At 44.9% G+C, this 14,551-nt stretch overlaps 1 protein-coding gene across 2 annotated transcripts in view; it reads right to left on the reverse strand.

Annotated features, from left to right (window-relative positions):
* Positions 1–14,551, reverse strand: part of lcp2 (lymphocyte cytosolic protein 2) — a 168,338-nt gene that overhangs the window by 58,843 nt on the left and 94,944 nt on the right. For both annotated transcript variants that reach the window (XM_033030013.1, XM_033030012.1), the window contains exons 9-11: positions 11,762–11,843; positions 5,226–5,297; positions 2,422–2,447 (exon numbers count right to left, since the gene is read on the reverse strand). In XM_033030013.1, coding sequence (XP_032885904.1) covers positions 2,422–2,447; positions 5,226–5,297; positions 11,762–11,843 — 180 coding nt within the window. The remainder of the gene's footprint in view (positions 1–2,421; positions 2,448–5,225; positions 5,298–11,761; positions 11,844–14,551) is intronic.

The following is a 14,551-nucleotide window of genomic DNA, read 5'->3' on the forward strand; positions in this document are numbered from 1 at the left end:
CTCAATTTGGTCAGTTTTCAGGATATAGAATTAATTGGAATAAAAGCGAAATCATGCCAATAACAAAATTCAATTTACATACAATACAACAATCCCCTTTTAAAATAGTTAAAGATAAATTTAAATACTTAGGAATCTATGTAACTAAGACATATACCTCTTTATTTAAACTAAATTTCCCACCCTTACTGAATAAACTACATAAGAATATTCAATACTGGAAAACACTCCCCATTTCTATGCTTGGGAGAATTAATGCTATAAAAATTATTTTTTTACCGCAACTGCTGTACCTATTTCAATTAATTCCGATATATATTCCAAAAACTTTTTTCAAAAAAGTCGACTCCATTGTTACAAGTTTTGTCTGGGATTAGAAGAATCATAGAATAAGTAAAAAACATTTATGTAAGTCAAAGATAAATGGAGGTTTGGCTTTGTCAAATTTCTTATTTTATTTTTGGGCAGTCCATATTAAAAACATGAATTTCTGGCTGGAAGAAATGGATCGACAACCAGATTGGTTAATGATGGAAAAGGAAGACTGTCTACCTTTTGAAATAGGTCCGATCATATTTGCCCCCACAAAACTGCACAAAAAACCTATAAAGAAAACCCCATAATACATAGTGGAATACGAATTTGGAAACAAATAAAAAAAGATTTAAAATTGAATAATATACCACTATGCCTTCCCATTATAAATAATCCTTCATTCAAACCATCCTTTATGGACAAAGGTTTCACACAATGGAAAAATTATGGAATCAAAAATATTGGACATCTTTATGGGAAAGGCACTTTTCTTTCATTTCAAGAGTTACAACAGAATTATGGACTGCACTCAAATAATTTCTTCAGATATTTACAAATTAGAGATTATGTTAAATCTAATACACAAGTCTACAGGAGTAGGGAATCAGAAATTCTTGATGAATGTTTGAACAAGCATCCTAATACTGAAAAACTAGTAGCTTATATTTATAACACCCTACTAAACAACGATGTATCACCGACCGAACCATATAGATACAAATGGGAAAATGAAATAGGTCACCCTATAACGAAAGATATGTGGGACGAAAGTTTACAACAAATACATCAATGTTCATTAAATGCCAGACATACTTTAATACAATTCAAGGTCTTACATAGACTACACTACTCTAAAATAAAACTAAATTGAATCTTCCCACAAATCTCTCCTATTTGTGATAAATGTCTACATCTAGAGGCTAATTTAACACATACGTTTGCAAACTGTATAAAACTTAAACATTTCTGGACTGATATTTTTGAAATAACTTCAGAAGTTATTAATACAAAACTGGACCCAAACACAAAATTAATAATACTTGGAATATCAGAACAAAGTTTAACACTCACAGCAAACCAAAGATATTTCCTCGACTACAGTATAATAATTGGGAAAAAATTAATATTAACATTTTGGAAAGGCCCTACAACCCCCACAATTAATATGTGGATTACGGAAATGTCAGAGACCCTATACTTAGAAAGAATTAGACTTGTCTTAATGGACAAACAAGATATTTTCGATAAAATCTGGGCTCCATTCATTAACTATCTGAAGGGATAGATTGGCACAGCACGAGGACCCAACTGAAACTTGAACAGGATCAGATGAAAAGCTATACTTTATAATCTACGAACCTATCTCCATTGACGTATTACAGGTAACCCATTCCACCTCCTCTGTTTTTCATTTTTTTTTAAATTTGTAACTTTCTACCCTCTTTTTCTCTCTCTTTCTATAAAAAATAAAAACACTAGAAGCAGAAGTAATTGATAATTGAACATTTTAATAATGTATGACTGATGTATATGAAAAGTTTTTTTACTATAATATGTAACTATACTTTATAATATGTCTACTTCTAATAAAAATATATTTTTAAAAAAAATTAAAAAAAAGATGATTTTCATCATTTTAATGTTTTATGCAAATCAAACTGGGATAATATAATGTTTAGGTATTTGCTGAGAGGTTTTCTGACAGTAATGAATAGTGACCATCCATGGCCCATAGCAGAAGTGTCCACATGGCAGGGCTAGAAAGTGGAAGTATCCCAAGCTAATTCTGCTACCACCATCATCTATTGTAATGTGATGGCTCCTGCTAATTGTTACTGCAAGCCTGCACCCTTTTCAGGACGGATGATGACAGCGATGTCAACATTTGAAACATGGAAGATGGACGCAAAAGAAGAACAAGTGGCCATCCCTTATTTCAGAGGATTCCTCGAGTGCAAGGATTCTCTTCTGATTTATCTTTACAAAAGCTAAACATACCATAAATTAATTTGATAATGTAACTACTCTGCTTCGCATCAATGTCAAACATGCAAGAGAGGCAAATTGAGGTGTTTTCATGAAGAGTGGAATAAAATGTTATCTTACCTTTTCTGGAAATGGAGATTTCTTCACTGAAATATAATCATAAATAAGATATATCAATAATCCACAAGATATACAAATTACTGATCACAAGATATCAAACAAGGTTTTATAGGCCAGGCACAGGCAAATGGGATCAGCTCAGATAGACATCTTGTTCAGCATGTGCTAAATGGCTTGTTTCCATGCTGTATAACTCAATGATTCTAAGTAGATATTATAATGTTAGAGAACTACCCAGCATTCAGGAGTTCAGAGTTCACTGTATATTCATGCTGCTTGTTCATAGAAAGGAAAATTACCACAAACTACATTCAGTATGCATAACATTTGTAATTCTTATTATGGCATCAATGGGCATCTACTACGTTTTGGGATCCTGTTGGAAAGTGAGATGCTGCCTGTCCCACTGAGTTACTCCAGCTTTTTGTGTCTATCTTCGGATTAAACCAGCATCTGCAGTTTCTTCTTCCACATTTTGTCTGCTCCACTGCGAAATCTCCTCAAGGTACATCTACTTTGAAGAAGTTCTCCTCCTCTCTCCGATGAGAGTTCTGCAACATCCTTTCTCGCTTCTCCCCCTCTGTGATTATCTCTCCACATCACCATCTTTATCTCTTGTTTCCCATATCCCTAAACCAGTCTGAAGACGCTTCCTCTCCAGTTCAGGTGCAACCCATCCCGTTTGTACAGGTCACCTCTGACCCAGAAGAGATCGCAATAGTGCAGAAATCTGAACCACTGTCACACACATTCATCTGCCCTATCTCTCTCTTCCTACGCTCACTGGCACATGGCACCGAGAGTAATCTGGAGATCCTACTGTAGCAGTCCTGCTTTTTAACCTTTTGCCTAACTCCCTATATTGATTTAGTAGGACCCCATCCTTTTCCTACTTCGGCTATTTGTAACAATATGCACAACAACTTCTGGTTGCTCACCCTCCCCTTGAGAATCTTATGCAGCCGCTCAGAGACATCCTGATCCTGTCATCATGGAGTCTCGATTGCTGCTTCAGAATCTCCTGTCTGCGCCCCTAATGAGCCTCTTCCCACTTTGGCTCTGCCTGACATTCCCTTTCCTGCTGTGCCTCAGAGCCCAGCTTACAATACAATACAATTTATTGTCATTTGAGCCCCAGTGAGACTCAAACGAAATTTTGTTTCCACAGCCATACAAACAAAGACAATGTCCTACAGACATACACACAATTAAGTTCACACAAACATCCATCACAGTGAACCCACTGTGATGGAGGCAAAGTCTTTTCTCTCCCCTGCTCTCCATGTCTCTCCCGATGTCCAAGCCCCAGGCGGGTGATGCTAAGTCCCACGGCCATTTTAGGCCGCGCGGGGCGATTTACGGCCCCGCTCCCGGTCTGAAAGTACAAGGTCGGAGCCCCCGGCGGGCGCTGTAAGTCCCACGGCCATGAAGCCGTGCCGGGTGATGTATGACCCCGCTCCAGGTCGTTCCAACCCCGCGACACGGGCTGGAGAAGTCGCGTTGCGGGAGCTCCGGGAAGCGGTCTCTCTCTCCCCCGGACCCGCGAGCTCCCGATGTCCCAGTCCACCGGACCTGCGGCTGCGTTGCTGGAGCCTCCGAGCCCCAGGAGTCGAGTCGCAGCAGCGAGTCACCACCGCTCCCCACGCTCCGGAGCCGGCCAGCCCCACGATGGTGAGTAGTCCGCAGCTCCACAGCTCCGCAGACTCCCGAGCCCCCGGGTTGTTCAGGCTGGAGGCCGCTCCGCGGTGCTAGGCCCCAACGACAACGGAGACCCGACAGGGAAAAGGTCGGGTCTCCCGTACAGGGAAGAGATTTAAAACGGTTTCCCCCTTCCCCCCCCCCCGCCCCCCACATATACACATTTAAAACCAAGCTTAAAAAAACACAAACACTACATTTAACTACATTTAGTGCCACAGACCTGACAGCTACTGGTGTCCTCCCCCTCAATTATATCTAAAAGGGTGCGGCTGTTTTCAAGATGAATAGCCAGAGGGTTCTCCCACACTCTCTGCCCATTCCCTTTTATGTGGTCACCTGTCTACTCTCGTCCTGGACTTAGCGTGACCATCTCACTATAACTCCAATCTATGAAGCTCTCATTCTCCTGGATGATCATCCAGCTGGAGATCTAGTTCCCTAGCATGGTATGTAAGAAGCTGCAGCTGGACACACTTCCCACTGGTGTGGTCATCATAGTTACCAGAGGTTTCCCTGACTTCCCACATCCTGCAGGAGGAACATTGCACCTGCCATCATTACTGCATGAAAACTAAGAGGAAATAAACCACAACAGTTGCACACGAGAAACAGCAGACTGTATCTTTAACTCCCGACCCCATTTGTTCAGCCTCCTCACTGAAGCCTCTAGAGCCAAAGCCTCACATTTACCCACCCTACAGCCTCTTTCCCAAAATGGCCACTCTGCTCAACTATGCCTTAATTATATTGGCTGCTCAATTAGCCAAATTTGATCAGTCAGAATGATGCGTTTGGAAATCTCCCGCTGCTGCTTCAACACTGAAATAGACAGGTTTAGGAAGCATCTTTAATGTAGTGCTTTGGAGCAGTTTAATCAGATTAAAGATGACACTGAGCTCATTGGCTTTAGAACAAGCAGTCAAACGCCTTATTAGAGAAATGTATGAATGGGAGGTGGCAAGGTAGAATGGTTAAAGCAGTTTAAAAGTTCAATGTGGAGACTATGGAATCAAAAACCTTCAGCAGCATTGCAACAGAAGTGCAGTCCTAGATTGAAGCAGCTGAAGCAAGATTTAAGAGAATTGTTTGGAAATTCCACTTACCCATTGAAGGGGAATCTCTTTCACTGCCTGGCTGATCTAAAGTAGGTTTCCTGCTCCTGTCGACTTTGGGAGCTGCAAGGAAGTAATTTACAAGAGTTATAATCTGATGAAACTGAAAAATACTTAAAGCAAACAGTGGTGCATAAATATTAGATTGGACTCGTCATGGTGCACTAATTATCATAACAATTCTTGTGTTTATTATGAAGGGCGATTTGAGAATTTCTCATAAAAAGCAAGACTGGTTAACATAATTTAGAAACAGTGTTAGGTGTTCACCAGATAGTTTGCAACGGTTGCTGCACTGTAATCTGCAAAGGTATAGGAGGAATTGCAGATGCTGGTTTAAACCAAAGATAGACACAAAATGCTGGTGTAACTCAGCGAGACATGCAGCATCTCTAGAGAGAGGGAATGGGTGACGTTTTGTGGCCGAGGCCCTTCTTCAGAAGTCTGAAGAAGGATCACCACCCGAAACATCACCTATTCCTTCTCTCGAGAGATGCTGCCTGTCCTGCTGAGCTCCTCCAGCATTTTGTGTCAATCTACAAAGGTACATGGTCCACAGCAGCTGGACAGAAACATGGAGGAGAAGAAGTTGCAGGACAGCTGGATAGAATATAGACAATAGACAATAGGTGCAGGAGTAGGCCATTCGGCCCTTCGAGCCAGCACCACCATTCAATGTGATCATGGCTGATCATCCACAATCAGTACCCTGTTCCTGTCTTCTCCTCATATCCCCTGACTTCGCTATCTTTAAGAGCCCTATCTAGCTCTGTCTTGAAAGTATCCAGAAAACGGGCTTCCACCACCATCCACCATCCGGAGTGGCGGCGCTGCACTGGCAGCAGCGGCTCATCGGCAGTCCCGTTTTGTTTGTGTTTTTTGTGTTGTTTATTTCATTTGGTTAGTCTAGTTTTTGGTTCTTAGTTTGTGTTTTGGGGGGGGGGTGGGGTTGAAACGGGGTTTGCAGCCTCTCCCTGCGGGGGAATGCAACTTTTTTGTCGTATTCCCCTTCTCTGCCTCTGCCTGCGCTGAGGCCTAAATGGAGCTGGCGACCTCGAGGCTCCGGAGGCAGAGCCCGTCAGGACTCGCCCTGAGCTCGCTCCCGTGAGGGCGGTCTGGCTCAGGGCTGGAACAGTGCTCCCGTGAGAGGTTGTCGGGGCGGCCCGGCCCGAGGGAGAAGCGACGCCCAAGTCGGGGCAGCCCGGCCAGAGGGAGAAGCGACGCCCAAGTCGGGGCAGCCCGGCCAGAGGGAGAAGCGACGCCCAAGTCGGGGCAGCCCAGCCAGAGGGAGAAGCGACGCCCAAGTCGGGGCAGCCCGGCCAGAGGGAGAAGCGACGCCCAAGTCGGGGCAGCCCGGCCAGAGGGAGAAGCGACGCCCAAGTCGGGGCAGCCCGGCCGGGGGGAGAAGCGACGCCCAAGTCGGGGCGGCCCGGCCCGGGGGAGGTTCGGCGCCCATGTCGGGGCGGCCCAGCCCGAGGCTGAAGACGGTACGGTACTCACGTGAGGGTGGCTGGGACGGTGTTCTGGCGGTGGTGGCCTGAGTCCGGGGTTCGGCCGCGGGCCAGCGGCTGCGTCTGCAGGACTGGTGGGCGGCAGCTTCAACCACCCCGGGCCGCGGTGTTTGAGCCGCGGGACTGATTGTAACATCGCCCGGGGGGTATCGCCTCAGCGCAGAGGGAGAAGAGGAGGGAAGAGACTGCAGACCTAAGACTTTTGCCTCCATCACAGTGAGGAGATGTGGGGTGGACTCACTGTGGTGGATGTTAATATGTGTTTATTGTTGTTTTATTGTATTATATGTATGACTGCTGCAATTTTGTTCAGACTTCGGTCTGAATGACAATAAAGGCTATCTATCTATCTATCTGATGCAGAGAATTCCACAGACTCACAACTCTCGGTGTGAAAAAGTGTTTCCTCATCTCCGTTCTAAATGGCTTACCCCTTATTCTTAAACTGTGGCCCCTGGTTCTGGACTCCCCCAACATCGGGAACATGTTTCCTGCCTCTAGCGTGTCCAGACCCTTAATCTTATATGTTTCAATAAGATCCATAATATCTAATATCTCCATTTACACTGACTTAGTAAGGTTGTCTTCCCCTCTAATTACCTCCAGCCTTGGTTACTTTCCCCACCTTTCTTTCCCACACCAGACTCATCTGCCAATAAATCCCTCCTCACCTGGATCCACCCACCACTTGCTTGCTTTTTAGTTTAGTTTAGAGATACTGCGTGGAAACAGGCCCTTTGGCCCACAGAGTCCGTGCAACCAGCAATCACGCGTACACTAATTTTATGCTACACACTAGGGACTATTTTTTTTACAGAAGCCAATTAACCTACAGACCTGCACGTCTTTGGAATGTGTGAGGAAACCGGAACACCCAGAGAAAGCCCACGCAGTCACAGGGAGAACCTGCAAACTCTATAGAGACAGCACCTATGGTCAGGATTGAACCCAGGTCTCTAGCGCCGTAAGGCAGTAACTCTACTGCCGTACCACTGATCCGTCCTTATGAGCCCCCTTGCCCCACCTCTACCCCTCACCTCTTTCAACTAGCTATATCTCCTCTGCTCTATCAATCTGAAGAAGGGTCCTGACTTGGAAAATCATCTATCTATTCCCTTCCACAGACCCTGTCAGACCCTTCCACAGATTTCCTCCAGCATTGTTTTTTAGTCAAAGGCAATTTTATTGCTGGAACGCACAACATTACAGAGTTTTTTTTAATGCATTAATTCATTTATTCATAATTAAATATGTTGCATCTCGTCCAGAGATTTAATCAACACTTCCTGGTTCTGTACTTTTAAATGGCTTAATGGAATTTCCATTGGACCTCCACTCAGGGTTTCTCCTTACTGAAAGGATGTACACTTCATTAGCTAAACAAGTTAGACTTTCTAATCACCTCCCTTCTTGGTGAATGGTGATTACACAGTGGTTAATAGCCCTTATCAGTGTTGAATAGAATATGCTGCTTTTAGGTTTCTGATCACTGTTGACATCAGCCAAGAGAGACCCTCTGAAAAACGTGTATTGTTTGTGGAAGTCAGAGTTTTTTTGATGTGCCACCCATCAATAAATACAGAACATTTTTCAGAGATTCGCTGATTCTTGTGTTTTGGCAAACACCAGGCCTGTTTATTCATGTGGTTTGACAGTGTTGATGATATAAATATGGAGAATCAGTTTTGATGTTATCTTTCCTGTGCTTATAGGTAAAATAATAGAAAAGTATAGCACTGCCATTTTCCACACCGATCATATTGGCGATCTCTACCTACACTAATCCCATTTGCCTCTATCAATCTATGCCTTTCCTATCTAAGTAACTATCCAAATGCCTTGTAAATAGTTGAATTGTATCTCCCTCTACCACCTCCTCTGGCAGTTCATTCCAGATAACCACAATCCTTTGTGTGAGATACCGACCCCTCAAATATCATTTCAACTTTTCCTCACCTTAAACATCTCGTTCTAGACTCCTCAGCATGCCATGTTGCTGTGAGAATAAATGCAGCTTATCCAATCTCGGCATATACTTACAGCCCTCTATTCCAGGCAACATCCTGGTGAATCTTTTCCGCATTCATCCTATAACTATCACTAGATCTCTGCAAATTACTCCAAATATGGTGTAACTATGTTTAAATAGTCCAAATATAGTTTAGTAGTGTTTCAATAAAGTGTCCCTGCTCTTGTCCATATTCAGGGAATCTGTGGCCAACCTGAATAAGTATGCCACTGCCGTGATTGGCATCATCAGTAAGTGCATAGAGGAATGCATGCCGAAGAAGACAATCCAACCAGAAACCATGGATGGACCGTGAGGTCTATTCCCAGGTGAAGATCACTGCATACGTCAAACAATCCTGAACGGTACAAGAAATCTCTCTACAATCTTCACAAAGCCATCAGGTCAAACTTGTGTCCCAGTATAATTATTTGGGCATCCGTCGATTGTGGCAAGGCCTGAATACTATAACTTGTACAAAGCGAAGTCAGGCAACATCACTGGTGATAGTGCAGCCCTACATGATGAACTATGCTCGCTTTGAACAGAAGGCCAACAGGGAAATGACATCCGTCCCGTCAGTCTCAAATGCGCCTTTTCCCAGGATCACTGTTGCAGAAGTTAGATCAGCTTTCCTGAGGGTGAACCCCAGGAAAGCAACTAGCCCAGATAGTGTTCCTGGCCACGTCGTTAGGAACTGCATGACACAACTAGCGGGAGTGTTCACGAACATCTTTAATCTCTGATACCTACCCAATTCAAGAAGACCACTATCATCCCGATAGCAAAGAAAAGCAAAATCTCATATCTCAATGACTACCGTCCAGTGGCCTTGACATCTAACAGCATGAAATGTTTCAAGAAGCTGGTTATGGCAAACATTAAATGTAGCATACGAAGCAGCCTTGATTCACTGCAGTTTGCCTACTGCCACAACAGGTCCATGGCTATTGACTGTAAGAGTTTGTATGTTCTCCCTGTGACCGCGTGAGCTTTCTCCAAGATCTTCGGTTTCCTCGCATACTACAAAGACATACAGGCTTGTAAGTTAAGTGGCTTGGTATGAATGTAAAATTGCCCCTAGTGTGTGTAGGATAGTGGTAATTTGTGTGGATCGTTGGTCGGGGCGGACTCGGCGAGTCAAAGGGCCTGTTTCCACGCTGCATCTCTAAACTAAACTAAACAGCTGGCTTACTAATTGCCAGCTTGAGTTCTTTCCTATGCTTAATGAGGAAATAAAACCCTTTCAATTGTATAATATGAAAAAAAACATTAAGAAACTGAATTCCTCAGCCCATAATTAACTTCTCACTCAAGTAAAACAAGAATAAATTGAGTTTTAAAAGCAACACTGACTCAATGGGCATATGACTTGAAATAGAACACAGAACATAGAACTCTTTAGCACAGGAATGGGCCCTTTGGCATCAATGTTTATGCCGAAAATGATGCCTTGCTGAACTGATTTCATCTGCCTGCACATGATCCATTTTCCTCAATTCCCTGCACTCCATGTGCCTAACTAAAAGCCTCTTAAACACCACGGATCTGCCTCCACCACCGCACCTGGCAATGCTTTCCAGGCCCCACCACACGCTGTGTAAAAACCTTACCTTGCACAAACCATTAAACTTTCCCTTTCCCACCTTATTTAGCTATGGCCTTTAGTGTTGGCCTTTTCTACACTGGAAACATTTGTGTATGGCAGTTCTGGGTCAATATTTTTACTGGAGATCCTATTTGTGCTTAACATAACTTCACAATGTTAGATATCAAGGCCACTGGAAAGTGGTCATTAAGGCATAAGTTCTTGTTTTTCTTTGGCACCGGGATGAGAGTGGTCTGCTTGAAGTAGGCGGGTACCTCAGAACGGAGTAGGGAGAGATTAAAGATGTCCGTGAACACTCCTACTAATTGATCCCCGCTTTTCCTAAGGATGCAGCCAGAGATTCCATCAGTTGCTTTCCGTGGGTTCACACTCAGGAAGGCCGATCTAACTTCTGCAAAATTATTCAGCAAATACTTTCCCTGCTGTCGTCGATAATGTAGTGAATTACATGGCAAAAACAATCAAGAAGAGTCTCGACCCGAAACATCACCCATTGAGTTACTCCAACTTTTTGCATCCACCATTGATATACCATGGCTTTACAATTCAGGATTATCACGATGACTCAAAAAAGGTGTTAAAGCTTCATAATAATTGTGATGTTAAATTAAAAACGCCACCCGCTGGCGCTTCGATGGCAGCCTTGCCAAGAGTTTGTCCTTTTCGTCTTTTTTTGTTATTTTTAGTGTGTTTCAAAAAGTATGCATTAATGTTCTCTGGTTTGTTTTATGTGGGGGATGGGCGGGGGAAACCTTTTTTCAATCTCTTACTTTGCGGGAGATGTGATTGTTTTCTGGATCGTAACATCGTGGAGTTGGAAGCCTTACTCAGGACTGACTTTGAGCCCCACCACGGGGCGTGGACTTACATCGGAGCCGATTCATTGCATAGGATCGATGCTCAACCACAGCCTGCGGACTTTAACATCAAGGAGCTCGAAGTCTCGGGTAAGAAACCGACGTTGGGAAGCTCCAAAAGCCGCACGATGTTTGACTAGCCCCGATCCGGGGTAGATCGCCCGGCGCGGGGGAGATGAGATATCCCCTGATGCAGGAGCTTGATCGTTCCGACAAGGAGGCCCGCGGCTGGCTACGGGAGTAAGATCGTTCCGTCAATGAAGGTTAGAGGCCCCGACCAATGGAGGACAAATAAAGGGAGAGATTTAACTTTTTATCGCCTTCCATCACAATGAGGGATGTGGAGGAGTCACTGTGGTGGATGTTTATGTTAAAATGTATTTTGTGCGTTCTGTTGCTTTTTATTGGTATGACTGTATGGCAAATCAAATTCCTCGTATGTTGCAAAACATACTTGGCTAATAAAGTATGATTATGATTATGAAAGAAACTAAATGTTCAGAATACATGGATTTTAGAAAACCCTATAAATATGAAAGTACCTATGTAAGCCGTGGTTGTAAAGTTTCGATCCTTGTTCTGTACTGGATCTTCATTGACTGATAGATTGGAGAACATGTTTGGCTGGAAAAGAGAAAGCATATTAAAAATACTGCTGTTACATCTATTGAAATCCTTGTTGTAACGTGTGTTTGTTTTTAAACTTAATAACTAAACAATATTAGTGCAAGAAATATTATTTATGCATTAAGAGGGGTTAATTTCCACAACTTTGCCTGTTATTGGACCAATAAGTGAAGTTGTAAGTTTTATTGCCTCATTTGTTGCCTCACTTCTGGAAGTGGCGGCGCTGGTGAACGGCTGCGGCTCGCCTGCAGTCCGTTTGTTTTTACTTTTTTGTGTTGTTTTTTTCGTCTTGTTTAGTTAAGTTTTTGGTTTTTAGGTTTGTGTTATGTGTGGGGGGGGGGATGGGGGGTTGAAACAGGGCTTTCTGTCTCTCTCTTCGGGGGAATGCGACTTTCTTGTCGTATCCCCTTCTCTGCCTCCGTCTGCGCTGAGGCCTAATGGCGGAGCTGGCGACATCGAGGCTCCGGAGGCAGAGCCTGTCAGGACTCGCCCTGGGCTCGCTCCCGTGAGGGCGGCCCGGCTCGGGGCTGGAACGCCGCTCCCGTGAGGGGCTGAGACACTCCCGTGAGGGCGGCCTGGCTCGAGGGTAACGGCGCTCCCGTGAGGGCGGCCCAGCTCGAGGGTAACGGCGCTCCCGTGAGGGCGGCCCAGCTCGAGGGTAACGGCGCTCCCGTGAGGGGCTGAGACGCTCTTGTGAGGGCGGCCTGGCTCGAGGGTAACGGCGCTCCCGTGAGGGCGGCCTGGCGTGGGGCTGAGACGCTCCCGTGAGGGCGGCCTGGCTCGAGGGTGGAACGGCGCTCACGTGAGGGCGACCCGGCTCGGGGCTGGAACGGTGCTCCGGTGGCTGAGACTGCGTTCTGGCGGCGGCGGCCTGAGTCCGGGGTTCGGCCGCGGGCCAATGGACGACATCATCAACAGCTGCGTCCGCTGGACTGGAGGGCGGCAGCTTCGACCACCCCCGGGCCGCGGTGTTTGAACCGGCCCGTTCGCGGAGCTCGGTGAGCCGCGGGACTGACTTACCATCGCCCGGTGGGGTATCGCCTCAGCGCAGAGGGAGAAGAGAAGGGAAGAGACAGCAGCCCTAAGATTTTTGCCTCCATCACAGTGAGGAGGTGTTTGGTGGACTCACTGTGGTGGATGTTAATTTGTGTTTACTGTCTGTTCTGTTGTTTATTATTGTATGTATGGATGCAGGTAACGACATTTTGTTCTGACCGTAAGGTCTGAATGACAAATAAAGGATCTAATTCTAATTCTAATTTGCACAGGTACTGGAAATATGGCAGAGCTCAATTTGAAAAGGGCCTATTGGCTGGATTGTTTAAAAATGTATACCTGCTTTACGCAATCGACCTTTTTAATTAGAGTTCCTCTAATGCACAATGTGGACCCACTTCAAACCGGAGACGCTGGGGGTTATTCAAGGGATTCCAGCAAGCATGAATCTCGTGCCTCGATGCATTATACTTTAACAGGTGAACCTCAGAATCATGGGTGCAGGGTGCTGCTTGTTGAAGAGAGGGTACTTTTCTGTGCAGGTAATTTATATATCCCTTTCCAGATAACCAAGGGTTTAAAATAAATGATCAGAGATGGTCACATTGCAAGAAATAATAAAAATAAGCATTTCAACTTCTGGGTGATTGGCGTTTCAGTATAACCTCTCATTTTCTTGCTGATTGGTGCAAAATTTGAGAAAAGTCTCTTGCATTATACTACCCTCTCATGTGAAGTAGCGGGAAGGACGAAGAATCCAGAAGCTCTCATTTTCCTTGTACATTTTCTAAAAGTGAGGTGATGGTGGGTGAAAGATTGACAAGCCTTCACTGCTCTTTTTCCGTCACCATTGTTGATTCCAGTGTCGAAAGCAGGAGCAAGAGAATTGAAAATCTAGACCTTGGGTTGTTGGAGCCAGTTAATTTTGGTGTTGGAACAGGAGTGGGAGAATTAAAAAGCTAGCCCGTGGATCGGGGTAGTGAGTTAATTTCAGTGTCAGAGCTGGAATGAGAGATATTGAAAAGCTACCCATTGAATTGGTTGGGTGATCAAAATTGGCTAATTGAGCAACTAATAAATTAGCTGAGTGACCTAATGGAAGCAGCCATATTGGGAGAGAGGCTGTGTCGAGGGTAAATTAGCTCAAGATTCATAAGTGCTGTGAAAAGGTCTTGTTAGGGAACTGGAGCAGCAACTGGATGACCTCCGCATCAGTGATGAGAATGAGAACTTCATGGAGAAGTGTTATAGTGAGGTGGTCACAACTAAGGTACAGGAAATGAGTAGGTGGGTGACCACAAGGAAAGGGAGTAGACCAAAATGGAGGTGACCCCTCTGACCATTCCCTTCTAAACAGGTATGCATTTTTGACTTGACTGGGGTGAGCAGAAGAAGCAGGCATGGCAGTGAGGCACAGTGGAGAAGAGTAATGTCAGGCAGAGCCATAGTGGCAGTGTTCTCCTTAGATATGGGCCTGTCCCACTTAGGCGATTTTTCAGGCGACTGGCGGTGAATGTCAAGTTGACAGCAGTCGCCTGAAAAACCGGCAACTGGAACGGCGAATGTCAGAGTGGAACACACACACCTCGCTTCCTTCACCAGCCCGTTATGCAGGCGGGGGACAGAGCAAGCGGGGGGAGCGCTGTCTGAGTGAAATTCACACGATGCAAAGTCAATGTGATAGACACACACCGTGATGAACAGGAAGG

Source organism: Amblyraja radiata, chromosome 11, assembly GCF_010909765.2.
Source record: "Amblyraja radiata isolate CabotCenter1 chromosome 11, sAmbRad1.1.pri, whole genome shotgun sequence".
Classification (NCBI taxonomy): Eukaryota; Metazoa; Chordata; class Chondrichthyes; order Rajiformes; family Rajidae; genus Amblyraja; species Amblyraja radiata.